This window comes from Porites lutea, chromosome 1, assembly GCF_958299795.1.
Source record: "Porites lutea chromosome 1, jaPorLute2.1, whole genome shotgun sequence".
In the NCBI taxonomy this organism is placed as follows: domain Eukaryota; kingdom Metazoa; phylum Cnidaria; class Anthozoa; order Scleractinia; family Poritidae; genus Porites; species Porites lutea.
The window spans coordinates 29,743,619-29,757,889 of NC_133201.1; the positions used below are offsets into that span (position 1 = coordinate 29,743,619).

Below are 14,271 nucleotides of genomic sequence, written 5' to 3' on the forward strand. Positions count from 1 at the left end.
TTTGGCTGCCATAGTGGTTTAACTCCGGCCAGATTGCAAAAAATCAGCGGTGATTGCACCGTTTTCAAAGAGGACTGGATGGGGACAGACGCCAATTCCCTTGAAACACAATACTATGAAAAAAAAAATACATCTTTCTGTTAAGGGTTTATCAAGACGTTCACAACGCGAAAAACAGTAATAAAATTAAATGTGTATGAATTAAGACAGAAACAATAATCCGCTTTTTCGAACGAAATTTCTGATGCAACAAAAAATTACGGATACACTTGTTCTTGGCAAATGAGAGAACTCAAGAGCAAAGATATTTCTTTTCTAAAAAGTGGGTGTTTATTTGTTGCTCATATATTAGCTGAACTCCACATAAGTTACATCAGCTTTACAATTTCATCTCAGCCCCTCTCTCCCACAGACGAAAAAAGAAAAAGATTTAGTTCACATCGAATATTCAAACCAACAGCAATAAGATATTTTATAAATGTACAAATGAATTATTTGGATAATTTTGACTTGGTTGACAGGGCAGCAATAGACCTTTATAGCGCACTTAAAAGGTGCCTAAAAATGTTCGGTTCTACGGTAGTCACGTGTCATGCAGCACGTTTTTAACAGGAACTATAACTAGAACCAGTCAAGCAAGTGTTTCGGTTTTCTTAGCATTAAAATTAGTCCAAACAAATCACATCAGGATCTTTGTCCTTAGTGGTATCCCCAGTTTTTACAGTATGCGACTGGCTGGTTTCCTCTTGAGGGGCCTGGGGCGTACTTTGACCTTGTCCTGGCGAAGCTGCTTGCGTTTCCGAGGGGGAACTGGGGCCAGATGAAGTATCTGGCCTTATAAGACCCATTGCTGAAGCCTTGCTACGTATTATGGAAGTGATCTGATTTTCCACCAGAGCTGTGGCAGACTTGCTCAGCATTTTACCAATTCCGCCTTGGATAACGGGGGGTGTACTGCTGCGGGGAGACTCGGTTCCGGTTTGGCCAGTGCTCAAACTGTAAACGCTATTGATGACCGGAGTAAGAACGGTTCCAGAGCTGGCAGGAGCCGACGCTGTTTGTGGTACAGCGGATGCCGCAGTCACAGCGGGCTTGGTAAGAAGAGTAGTGACGTACTGTGTGGGGGTGGGTGCGTTTACGTGATGACTGATCATCGGAGAGCCTGGTTTAGGTATATTCTGCACGAGCCCGGGCTTGGCCTGACTTGATGTAGCAGTGGAGGCCGAAAGCAATAGAGTAGTTGGTGGAGGCGGCTGGACTGTGATGGTTGCATTGCTGCCTGTCACGGGTGGAGCGCGGTACACAGAGCTTGTAGTGTAGTGCAGGGGTCCTGCTCTGATTTGTACAGGGGGCATGATAGTGCCACCGCCCAACACTAAGGGCTGGACCTTTGGCTGGATAGCAACTGAACCCATTCCTGGAACGGGTGGGGACTGGATGGTGTTTCCAGGTATGGTGACATTGGGTGGTGGTCCCTCACCACGTTTCGTTAGACGACTGAGGATTCCTCTCTCCGACATGTTAAGCCGAGCAGTGACGGGAGGCATTCGTACTAGTGTCGAAGGAAGACGATTGACGTCCGACTTCATGTCTGATAGCAACTCCTCCAGCTGATTAAGTACTGAAAACATAAACAAGAACGATAAATGTGCGTCTGTTATATTCTAGAGGTTAAGAAGATGGCAAGTCCTATCCACTGGATAAATCACTATCCAGCGGATATCACAATCGGTTTCCCCAATACGTATCTACTGGTTAGCGACTTAACCTGTCCATAGCGCTATAGGTCCCTATACAGCTTTTGAACAAGTGAGGACTGGTGATATAGTGATTTTTTGTCTTTTAATCATACAACAGGGTCACTATGTTAAATAACGTTTTTATTACCACGAGCGCAGGGCTCGAAATAACGGCCGGTCAATGGACAATGTCCGGACTGACTGGGGAAATGACCAGTCAACTTTTCGTATTGCCGGTCATGTTGACCGGTCACAATCAGTTGTTTCAATTGTTATCAGTATGTAGCGAGTCGCTGTGCATTACGAAACTTTGATCTGAAATCCTGGGTGAAATACAACTAGAACAGACATTAGGGTTCACGCGCTTTCGGTCACAAAATTAAAAATATTTTCACTTTTATGAGTTAAACAACAACTTCAGGGCGTCTTGTCGGTCGCGGAGAAAAAAGTCAAGTTTCGCGGGATTTTTAGAGACATTCGCAGAAAAATCGGCCGATATCGCGGGAATTTCGCGGAAATTTTCGGGACTAACTTCGGGACTAACTTCGCCGAAAAACAATAGATAAAAACGGCCGATTTCGTGGGAATTTTCTGGACAAATTTCGCTAGAAATCGATCGATTTTGCGCTGATTTGACGAGCGTGTTTAAAGTTTTTTAACAGAGATAATCACTTGCTGTTTTAACTACAAAGCACTCGAGAAATAAGCCAATGGCAAAGCTTTTTAAAACATCATGACTAGTGCCCAGCCCAGTTGTTCCCAACCTGGTAGTTTTGGAACGTTGTTCGCTCGTTGTGGGGATGAAGTTGACGACAATTAACAGCCCCAATGGGCGAGATAAGTTTCAAATATGTTGTATCGACATGTATTAGATAAGATTTCTAACAAATTTCGCGGCCCCTCGACCCTGCGAAATATCCGAACCCATGGCTGTTTTTTGGAAATATATAACGCCAGTTATGGTTCATGGGCCCTTGTTTTAAGAGTTATTTAACTCATAAATTTGACCGGCCAGAAACGATAAGTGACCGAGCTAAAATGAATTTGGCCGGTCATCGTGTCTGAAGGCTCCCCGGGAATTATTTCGAGCCTTGGAGCGAAAGGCAGGTAAAATTCATTTTCACAAGAATGGTTTAAAACCAGGCCTAACATTTTTTTAGTTTTGCTACAAAACGTCCAAAAGAAGGGAGCGATGAAAGGCGACAACATTCACAGGCTTATAGTCCGAACGACGCTACTTTAATAGGCCATTTGCACGATGACGTCATTTTACTACTACGACCAGAATCCTTTTCGTTTTTCCTTTCATATTTTAATTTGGTAATCCCAGTGAGGTTTCGATAACAAAAGCCCTAATTTGCACAAGAAAGCAAAGTCCTGAAGGATTCTGGTCGCAGTAAAATGACGTCATCATGCAAATGACCTATTGTGGTGAATGGGTACAAATGCTTTAACGTGCGTAGCAAGAAGTACCTCTAATGGTCCTCATTTTTTCCACCCTCCCCTTACAGACAGCCTATTCACAGGCTATTGAAGCGATAAGCTACTAAACGTGAGTGGAAGATTACCTTTATGAAGTACAGCATTGGCAGGTTTGTTTCCTGCTAACGACTCCTTGGACAAATGCTGGTGACTTTCTGCTAAGCACTCCAGTTCCGCAAATCTACCGAACAAAGACAAAAAATGACTGCACATCGTATCTCAGTTCTCAAAAAAGGTGCTAAAACACCGTTCCTGCAGATTGGTTTGATATTTTACCTTGCATTTAAAGCCATAGCAGGGTGGTTGGCGTCTTGCCTGAGTTTCATGGTATCGGCTCGTCTCAGCTGTTCTTCTATTACAAGCGCTTGTTCTAACAACTTAAAACAAAACAGCACATAATTCACAAGGGTGCAATTCACGGAAATCAACTGCGAAATGCTCAAACCAACACAAGGTGTGAACTATGCCAACACAAGAAAAGCACACTAGTGCGCTACAATAAGGTCAATAAAGTTGCTGTGAACTGTGACGGTATTACTTAGTGTGCGCACTGTCTTCTTCTGTCGAACTAGTCTAAGAGCTTAATTCAGGTTTCTAATTCCTTAACTGAATTTCTAGTTTCAATTATGACCACACCAGTGCTTGAATTAGCACAAAAAGGATGTACAGGGGGGAACAAGGAGGCAATGCCACTGACAGCGGGCTAAATTTGATGGTTTAAAACTCAGACTTAAGACTGAGGATTTGGGATATCGCTGACTCAAGAAAGGTTGCTTTGGGCATTAGGCATTAGGAAGCTATTGTTTGGCGGTACCTCAAGTAAATCATTGCAGCGAGTTCCGTATGCCCGAGTGATCAATACTTAGTTGCCTATGACCAATTGCCAAAGCAATCTTTGTTAATAAGGTACAGATGTTTAATATCACACAGTCACTGGCCATTTATCCCTGAAACCCAAAGAAATTTAAGATGAAAACCTATTTGATGTCTAAACACAAAATTGGGAACAATATCAGCAGAACAAACCTTAAAGCGTCGCGCAATAAAGCGGTTCTTGTACTCCAGAGAGACTGCAATAGAAACAAACCAAGGTATAAGGTATGCAAAAGAAGTCTGGACTGGGTTGATAAGTACTTGTTTGAGTGGTAATGTTAGCGTGGTCTGAATTGAAACTGGTTGACGTGCGCCGTACTTATTCTGACGTCTCTTCACTGACTGTTCCTTACCTAAGACTTTCTCAACGTACGACGCTCGTACGACGCTCGCGCGTCCCCTCGCGCCTTCGGCAATCACGAAGTCGACTTGTTTCTTAACTTACGTTGCTCGTCTCGCGACTTCGCCGCTCTCGTTCGCTTGCTTCGCTCGCGCCTTCGGCACTCACGCAGTCGACTTGCTGCAATAACTATTGCCAGTACACCTACGGGGATGTCACTAAGATTTTAAGTTGCCGGATAAATACAATAAGTAATAGGCAAGGAATCAAACAGCTAGGGATTTCTTTTGGTTCTATTTTTCTTCTATTTTCCTATGCGACTAGTCGGGGGCCATGTTCATAACAGCCGTGGGAAGTCCCCGGCCCCCGGCTCTTAATAACATCCCTGCACCTTACCACTTAAAATTAAAGACACGAGAGTTTCTTGGCTGCTAATTTCATTACAGACGCTGCTCCAACAACTTACCATTTTTGAACGGATCATTGACCACCCCAAACTTGCGATCATTAGCGATATCCTGCCACCTGCCATAACCGTGACTGAAAGAGAGATAATGTCAAGGAGAAACAAAATACCCCTATTGTCACCAATTTTCGCAGTCTCACAAAAGTCGAGAAATTTTATACAATACTCTATTACAAAAGAATTAAAATTTTAAGTCGCAGTTCGGATGGTTGCAGTTTTAGATAAAATGACTTTGTCTCCGCTGGATTTTTTTCAGCAGCATTTTGTTTTCCGCACTACTCTATAAACTGCACCTTCTACTGAAAAGCCAACGTTCGATATATCAGAATTCTAATATGACTAAGAGGCTTTCCGAAAAAAAAACTGCAAAATGTTACGATTTTATTGTCTGGTAATTCCCAAAGGAGACCTGACCACAAAGAAAACCAAACCAAAAAGCATTGGAGTTGATATATCGAACGTAGGCTATTGTTAGCTGAGGAACAAGGCTGGCGCACGCGCAGTGGTGAGAGCACTCGAGTGCCACTAATGTGGCCCAGGTTTGAATCCTGGCGTCAACGTCATATGTGAGTTGAGTTCGTTGTTGCTTCTCTCCCTTGTTCCGGGAGGTTTTTCTCCGGGTGCTCCGGTTTTCTTCTCTCCTTAAAAACCAACACTTCCAAGTTCTAATTCGATTTGGAACGCACGGACACGTTTTAACGAGTTCTTAAGAACCCCTAAGTGCTTCGAGGGTAGACAAACAACCAATTACAAAACAAATAAGTCCAAACAGCACATACCCTTCAATCAGACGCAAGTTGTTCAAAACATGGATAGCACTATCCACTGGATAAATCTCTATCCACTGGCTGACGCATTTGGCTCCCCTTGTACTTTTCCGCTAAAAATTGATTCATCCGGTGGATAGTGCTGTCCAACGTTTGAACAACTGGGGCCAGGCTATTTCGGGTCCAGGGTTAGGCGAGGGAAAGAGTTGATTTTTTTCAACATCCTGACCGTTCACACACTGCAGAGCCATGGGGAAGGAATGGGTAAAGGATACTTTAAATACCGCAGAATGAAAATTTCTAAGACGCGCCTGAGAGAACGTTCTCTTCTATCCCCCCACCACAGACATCCATAAGTAGAGAGGTTAAACGCATCGCGTTTACACCATTCCCCAAACGGCAAACGCGAATTTGTACCACGTGACCAAGTTTCCCCTTTACTTGTCGTTTACTGTTAATTATTTCAACACATAAATTAGTGTTTCACGCAATTTTGCATCCATAAGTATTAACTTGAGCCATTTTTATCTACTCATTTTCTATTTTGAGAAATCCTCAACTTGAATCTGACGTTTGCCGTTTGCTGTATACGTGAAGCTTAAACTCTCTAGTAAAACACCTCGAACGGCTAGTAGCGGACAAACGCTTTGATGTCTATGATCAAATGCCATGTAGTTAGACTCGACGAACATTTTAAATCTGGATACCCAATACATAACTTAGACCACAAAATGGGATGGGAATGAATAAGAGGAATAATACAGTAACTACTTCAATAACTGTGTTCAGGATACATCACAACTCCAGCCAGAAGCCAGTAATCATGGCATCTCCACCAGATGTCATCGCATTTCCTTTTCTCCTCTACTTCCCACAGAGTATGTAGCTCAGTAAATCCACCATCGGCAATGTTAAACATGAACCGCTGCTGTTCATTAGCTGCACTGGCAGGCTTACTCAGTCCAGCCGATTTCTCAGTAGATTTCTCCTGTTTAGGGACTGCTGCTGGATCAGTTTTAATAGGGGCCTGCTCTGTTTTCGCAGGCGATTCGGTCTTTTCTGCTGTATTGTCAGTTGCCTTTTTATCTGATTCTACAGCATCTCCAGCCGGTTTGCCCTCCTTTTGATCAGAGTCTATTTTCTGTGAGAGTTTATCATTAGTTTTATCGGTTTCTAACTCTTCTTCTTTTTTCTCGCTCGCTCCGCTTTTCTCTTCTGGTGCTTTATCTGTTTGATCAGAATCCCTCTTACCGTAAGCCTCATTAAAAGAATTTTTAACTGACTCAACTTCCTTTAAGGATTCTTCATTTTCCTTTTTATCAACCACGTCACCATGCTCTACACTTTCACTCTCACCACTCTCTGTTTCCTTAGTCGTGTCCTTTTCCTCTTTTTCTTCACCTTTTCCTGAATTATCATTTTTTTTATCAGCTGTGTCAACAGTATTATCGTCTTCTTTCTCCTCCGCTTCAAACACTGGCTTCTTTTGTTCGCCATCCTTGCCATTTTCAGAAGACTTTTCTCCAGTTTCTTGAACATCCATTGGCTCTGTTTCGTCAGATTTATCGTCGTTATTTTCTTTGCGTTCATTGTCCCTCTCAGGATCCTCTTTTTCAACAGGAACATCAACATCCATTTTGGTGTCTGTATCAGTCTTTGGATCTGCTAACAGTAAGTAAAAAGTTAAAACAAAATACGGGGTTTCTTGATGTTGTGGATGGGGGTTCCCAGTGGTGCCAACAGTCGAACTTTGCGGTCCTGTGCCAAAGTAAGAATTTCGTGAGGAAGGGGGACGTTTTCAGGATTGCTTAGTTTTGCAGCATATTTGTGGAATAGAATTTTACGTCCACAAGTCGTCCATGGATGGGTACAATCACCGAATGACTAGGGTCACTAATCTGGAAGACAAAGTTAAGCACTTAGGTCTGGATTTAGAAAGACCTTATGAGTTAAGAATTGTATTAACACTAGATCCTCAACAATGATCAACGGGTCCTTTGCAGCTGGTCAGTCACGTGGTACAAAAGGGACGCACTGGGGCCATTGTCAATTTTTGTCTTGTCCCAGAGCATCTGGCCTTGATCTACAGCATGGCGGTTTTGTACCACGTGAATGACCCGCTGCAAAGGGCTTAGAGCTATGAATCTGCTAACACACTGTGTAGAGGAAATTGACAGGTGGATGATTTCAAACAAGTTAAAGTTGAATGACGATAAAACAGAACTCATTGTTTTTAGCTCTAAATTCCGTCCAAGACCCTGTCTCAGCAATGTTCAGATTGGTAGTGAGTGTATAGAGCATAGCAATACTGTACGGAATCTAGGTGTTTTGTTCGATCAAACTCTATCTTTCGGGGAACATGTAAGCAAATTATGCAAATCATCTCATTACCATCTTAGAAATATTAGCAAGATGATCAGAAAATATCTACGAATATCTATGAAAATTCTACTGAGACGTTAGTCCATGCATTTGTTTCATCAAAGCTGGACTATTGTAATGCTTTACTTATTGGACTTCCAAAATACCAAATAGACAGACTTCAGTCAGTACTAAATACTGCGGCTCGCATTATAACTTTTACTTGTAAATATGATCATATAACCCCCGTTCTAGTTAGACTACATTGGCTCCCTGTTTCCTATCGTATAAGGTTTAAAGTGCTACTGATGACTTACAAAGCACTTAATGATTTATCTCCGGAATACATATCTGAGCTACTTAATAAGCCTTAAATATACCCACAATCTTAGATCTCAGTCTCAACATCTGCTTAGTGTTCCTAAATCTAGAACTGTTACCTATAGCGATAGAGCATTTTCTGTATGTACTCCTAAGCTATGGAATGAACTGCCTTTTCAGTTGCGCATGTCGTCAAATATACAAGCATTTAAATCAGCACTGAAGACAATGCTTTTTAAAATGGCCTATCTTTAGATGGGCATTTACTTTATTATTTTGCAAACTATGATGTATTTTCTTTTGTTTCCTATTTTTTGTAGTGTGTAAGATGTAATCAGTAATTATTTCTTAATTATATATAATTGTAGAATTTAGTATAGTAGGATGAAATTGTAAAAACTGCTTCATAATTAGTATAAGGTTTAAAACTGTAAAGCGCTATGAATAACTAGTATTAATAGCGCTATATAAATGAATTATATTATTATTATTATCATTATTATTATTATCATTATCATTATCATTATTATTATTATTATTATTATTATTATTATTATTATTATTATTATTATTATTATTAAAATATCTTAACTGATGGCTTCGTGCATCCGGCCTGATAGGAGAGAAGCAGTAAGGAAGATTCTTCGAACGTACTTATAAGGGACAATAGGGAGCTTAAACAAAGGCGTTTTTGAGCGACGCACCTCAACCGGAAGTGAGGTCTTTGTCATTTTAAAGCAACTTGACGTTGCGAAATTTGTATTTTTAAGTGTCATAGACACTATTTGTCCAAAAATTTGGGCAAAACCATTGCCCAAAATTGAAAAAAAAAAAGACCACTTCCGGTTGACGTGCGTCGCTCAAAAACATGACCAAAATCCCTAATAACGTCTCTTAACTCACCTTTGATGCTGTCATCCTCTTTGTGTTTATCGGTCACTTCCTTCTTGTTTTCTTCACTGTCTGCAGCAGGTTTAGCTTCTTCACCTTTTTCCTGTTTAGCACTATCATTATCTTCCTCATTAGCCTTCTCTTTAGCTGTAAACGAGACACAAGGGGTTCTATAACATTACACGTTCTCATACCATTAACCCATTCATTAAAATATTTCCATAACCTATTAGCCAACCAGTGGATGTAGTGTATTGACGTTGATAGTGTCCTTTTTACTTTAGAACCCCCATTCCCCCTGGAGTGCTTGACATACCCCCCCCCCCCGAACTTCCGTATTTTTCCTACTTGGCTGGGTACCCCATGGAAAGAATATTTCCGTCAAAAATGCTGTTGCACTATACTATTTTGCGAAAGATAATCGTTTCTTCAATGAAGAGAGAAAAATCCTTTTATTAATGTTAATACAGTGTCTAATAATCTTAGGTCTTTTTCAGTTAATAATTAACGGTAAGTCACTGAGAAACATGGAGGCGATACGTTTACTCGACAGAAATGATGCCAGCTGTAAAAGAACAAGTTACATTCACACTAAACACCGAATGAACCTCAATTACTTCCTTTCAGTTAAAAACATGTTAGAAGTTTTACAAAATGATCACATTACGGTAAATACCGCAATATATTGTGTTATACAGCAACTGCTATTCATGAGCAAATGACAATTGGTTGGTTGGGAACTAAGATTTACTTTCCGTTTGAAACAAGAAAGCTAGCTTTAGACGCCGGCAAACCCCTTGTTTGGTATGTTTCCTTCAGTTAAACGGCTATTTACTTTAAAGGTAGTTTGCATGCACAGAGCTCAAGTTGACTCTGTGGAATACAAAAGAATCACTAGCGAGATAACAACTGCGCACATCTCAGAGGTGCTATTCCATGTTAAGGGGCACTGGGTTATTAGTTGTAAACCTTTCTCCTATTACGCGTTCGTGAGCACACACAATTAAACGACGTTGAGGCTTGGATGGACAAATCACTTAGTTTTGTTATCCCAAGCCTCGCATTAGTGCCACTGTTCACTGGAATGCAGGTACAGTGCATCAAATAGTCCCGGGGGGGGGGGGGTACTCTGCCCTGTGGTCCCACCCTTACCCTTTTTTAAGATACCATTTTTAAGAGAAAAGCTAACCCTTTCTTATACCTTCTATTGACAAACAGTACCCCTTTCAAAGAGCTAGTAAGAACACTGCGTCGTTTTCACCTACTGTAAATTAACCGTCTTTTTAATACGAATAAATCACGAAACCAAGAATTTTTCTTGTCCTTTCACAGCCCAAGATTCGTCTGTTAGCCCTTTTAACTTCTTTCACAGACCGAAATGACAAATTTCCCTAACCTTTCATATACTTCAACTAGTAAAATCCCTACCCTTTCTTAAAACTGAAGCCTGAAAAAGGTATCCCTTTCGGGCGGAGCCTGCTCTTATAGGCCATTAGGCTGATTAGGCAACAGAACTGGAAAGTCGTTTGACGACGGGAAAGCGCGCGGAAAGGACTAAACTCGACTTCCGGTGCCCAATTTGCCGCTCTGCCATTGGTCAAGCCAGTTGTTCGATCTGCGCGTGCCGTCCTCAACTGACGTTCCCTTTCCGTTGCTAAATCAGGCCATTATAGGGAGTACTCCCAACGTACCTCCTTCGTCTTTGTCAGTTTCCATTGGTTCAGATTTCTGTTGTTCGTCTTCCTTCTTCTCAGGTGTTTCCTCTTTTTCTTCCTTTTTAACTGGCTCCTGTTCAACCTTTTTGCTGTCGACAATCTCTGTTACTGGTGTGGAGACACGTGAGGAGGTTTTACTTGAAGGTTTTTCTGTTGAAGGTTCTTCATCAGGACAAGCTTCCCATCCATTTATATGAGCAAACTCTTCAACCTGAACAAAAGGCCAATAACCACAAAAATCATCGTCACAAGCTAGTCCTTTTAGGCCCCTCACACATACCCATTAACCTATTCCTAGGAAGTGCCCGCGCCCAAACCCTCCCCCTCCACCTCGGAGTTTAGTCTTTGGTTTCACCGCCTCATAACGTTAAAAGAACCCTGTTTAGTAAAATGAACAGTGCCAAAAGAAAATACTTCTTGCCGGCTTTCACACCACCTTTAGAATTAACTCCGGAAGCTTAACCCTTTAAGCCCTAAGAGTGATTAGCATCAAATTTCTCCTTGTAATATCACTGCTTTTTTAAACAGAGTGGTCATGAGAATTACGGACATGATCACACAAGATGAATTTGCTTGATACTTTATCAACTTCACCCCACTACTTCTGTAGGAAATGAATAGGGGAACAAATGAGAATTCAAATTTTGATCTTAGGGTTGAAAGCGTTAATACTACCACATTTAGACTTGGTTTTCAAAATTTCTTATGGTAAACCCACCCACCTTCTTTCTTATGAGGCTCATGATACCAATCCGGGTCAGCACTTGAGTTCTTTGAAGTCCTTCACGAGGTACTCCATCATTAAACATTTCCTTGTTGTCTGTCCCAGGCTCACACAAGTGGCGCAGAAACATAGCTACATACGCTCTGTAAGTCAAAAACAATTTACATCTCGTTACGTTGAAATTTTTTTTCACAACATCAAACCTTTCCAACCTCATCAAAAATACTCCACAACGTGTCGCTATTTTCAACTCTGTTCACAGTAATGTATTTGATATGTGATAACACATAACCAGGATGGAGGCAGATGTTCTAGCAACAAGTAGTCATTTAGCGTGTTTTAACATCACGGAGGAAACAAAGGAAATGCGGAAAAGCACAGAGTGATGCAGGTGGGTGACAGATATCATCATGGTTACTTCTCAAGGAAAAAGATAATCTTTCGAGAGCCTTCCTAGACGCAACTTCAGCTAATCAATTCCAATACAGCAAAGTGCTTCTTAGGAAACCAACAGGGTATGGACCGAAACCTCGCTCAAATGATAAGTTTGTTGAATTATGTGGAAATTTCCACAAACATTGTTTACGTTCAAACTAAAACTTAGCTGTATTCATGATGAGGAAAATGTTTTACACGTAAAATTCCAATATATCAATTACTTACTGGAAGGCTTTCTCGGATTTCCCCCGGAGGTCTCGCGCGAACCTAGAAACGGAAAAGAGTAACAGAAGACAGAGGGAAATGAATTCTCTCAAAGTTTTCAAGCTCAAATCTATTAAACAAATTTCAATGTTAGCACCAATGCGGACTACCAGGGAGCTCACAGTCCTTATCACCAGGTTGCTATTACGCATGCCCCACACGTTTGTAGCCAGGATTCGTTTGGACTTCCCCTGAGAATAAATGCCCCATTTGAATGCACAGAACGCAAAGCTTACAGCGTTGGAGCAAGGATGCTTTGACTTTTGACCTCCCCCGCACTTCCTAACCCTTCGTTACTATTACTACGTATGCTGAAACAAATGACCTGAAAAAGGTCTACTTTTACAGAAGACGTTCTTTTCAACAAGGCATCCATCTTACCATTGTGATCGACGAGACCCTTCAGGAGAAGGCAGACCATACCTCATCACCGCATTCAGGAACGATTTGCGCTGTCGTAAGTTGAAACCAAAAACCTGGATAACATAATAAAATACTCTTTAAACTATTAGTTCACTTCAACGGAACCTAAACAGTCTTGAAAGGGCGTATAAATTTTAACTAAAACACTCAAACCTGACGCTTGGCCATTAGCTGCCTAAACTACGAGAAAAAGACCGAAATGCACAACTTTGTCCAAGTAAAGCTTATTTGGAGTAAAACTGATTTACCTTTCAAAATCGTTACTCAAATCCCACTGACCAGTTCAGTACACACATAAGTTCCTTTCACAAACAGTGCCGAATGACCTCAACTCTGTTCTAAGGGTCCACAGATCTTGTCGGGTAACATTTTCGTATATGTTAAGTTAAGTAACATACCTCCAAGTTGCCATGCACTTTAGCCAACATAGGAGGAGTGATCTCCCTGTCAGTAGCAGATCGAGTACCTCTCCGCTGACGACCTACCATTAAAAGCAAACAAAAAATAATTATTACAAACCTTATCGGTAGCTATCGATGCACCTTTATAAAATCTTTTTTTTATTTTAACGTTTTCAAGTACATATATTCCAATAAATCTTCCTACGGCGCCCAGTTTAGTTATTCCTTTCACTGCGGTAACTCCGTTCAGAAATTTTGTACAGCTAAAATGGCGGCAAACTTACTCACAATTCTTGAGACAGAACAAAGCAAATAAAGGCCTAGGCCAAACGCCGAACTTTTCATGAGACGAACAAAGCTCTAATATAGGTCGACCTAAATTCAATTAAGATCGTTCGCTGGGTCAGAAGTCGCACTTACATGTAGGACGCGTCGAACCAATCAACTGAATCTGATCAGTAATACATTTTCTCCCGAACGAGGCTAAATATACATTATTTATACATATTTTTAATTTACTAGTTTAGATCGTCGCATGTAAAGATCGACGTTTGTCCCGGAGACGATCTTGAGAAGGATACAACGTGTTGGAAGATCCAAACTCATTCATACGAACTTAACTGAGACAAACGTCGAACTTTTCATGAGCTCAACTCACTAAGTTTGGTTCGTCTCATGAAACGCTTGACGTTTGGCCTGGGCCTAACTCTGGTAAAGGAGGTCAGAGTATCGGATCTTGATAACCATAAACCTTTCGCGAACTTAGACTTATCCAGACACCTCAAAGTCATGGAGTCTTTACACATCAACTACACCAGCGATATGTTTAGCAAGCATATTGCCGTAGCCAGATAATTTACCATCCGGCTGCAACTGTTACCTTCTGCCTTTTGATTGAACTCCTCATCTGATTCCTCTTCATCAACGTCACTGTAACCGTCATCTTCATAGTCCGACAAGTTATTAGTCCATGCTGTAAACACAATCAGACTACATTAGATACCATGCACTCTGGAACAACTTACTGATATCTTCGTCCCGCACAAAAAGAATAGCTACTTGAAGA

At 41.2% G+C, this 14,271-nt stretch overlaps 1 protein-coding gene across 7 annotated transcripts in view; it reads right to left on the reverse strand.

Moving 5' to 3' along the window:
* Window positions 1-307: 307 nt before the first annotated feature.
* LOC140947753 (chromodomain-helicase-DNA-binding protein 4-like) overlaps window positions 308-14,271 on the reverse strand; it is a 62,073-nt gene continuing 48,109 nt past the window's right edge. For 4 of the 7 annotated variants that reach the window (XM_073396955.1, XM_073396971.1, XM_073396978.1 and 1 more), the window contains 13 exons: window positions 14,086-14,178; window positions 13,203-13,285; window positions 12,763-12,857; window positions 12,343-12,384; window positions 11,678-11,822; window positions 10,932-11,166; window positions 9,253-9,387; window positions 6,462-7,332; window positions 4,901-4,974; window positions 4,248-4,291; window positions 3,498-3,598; window positions 3,308-3,402; window positions 308-1,621 (listed from right to left, as the gene is read on the reverse strand). In XM_073396955.1, coding sequence (XP_073253056.1) covers window positions 666-1,621; window positions 3,308-3,402; window positions 3,498-3,598; window positions 4,248-4,291; window positions 4,901-4,974; window positions 6,462-7,332; window positions 9,253-9,387; window positions 10,932-11,166; window positions 11,678-11,822; window positions 12,343-12,384; window positions 12,763-12,857; window positions 13,203-13,285; window positions 14,086-14,178 — 2,969 coding nt within the window. In that variant the 3' untranslated portion in view covers window positions 308-665. The remainder of the gene's footprint in view (window positions 1,622-3,307; window positions 3,403-3,497; window positions 3,599-4,247; window positions 4,292-4,900; window positions 4,975-6,461; window positions 7,333-9,252; window positions 9,388-10,931; window positions 11,167-11,677; window positions 11,823-12,342; window positions 12,385-12,762; window positions 12,858-13,202; window positions 13,286-14,085; window positions 14,179-14,271) is intronic. The other 3 variants (XM_073396963.1, XM_073396945.1, XM_073396986.1) reach the window with 2 other exon arrangements.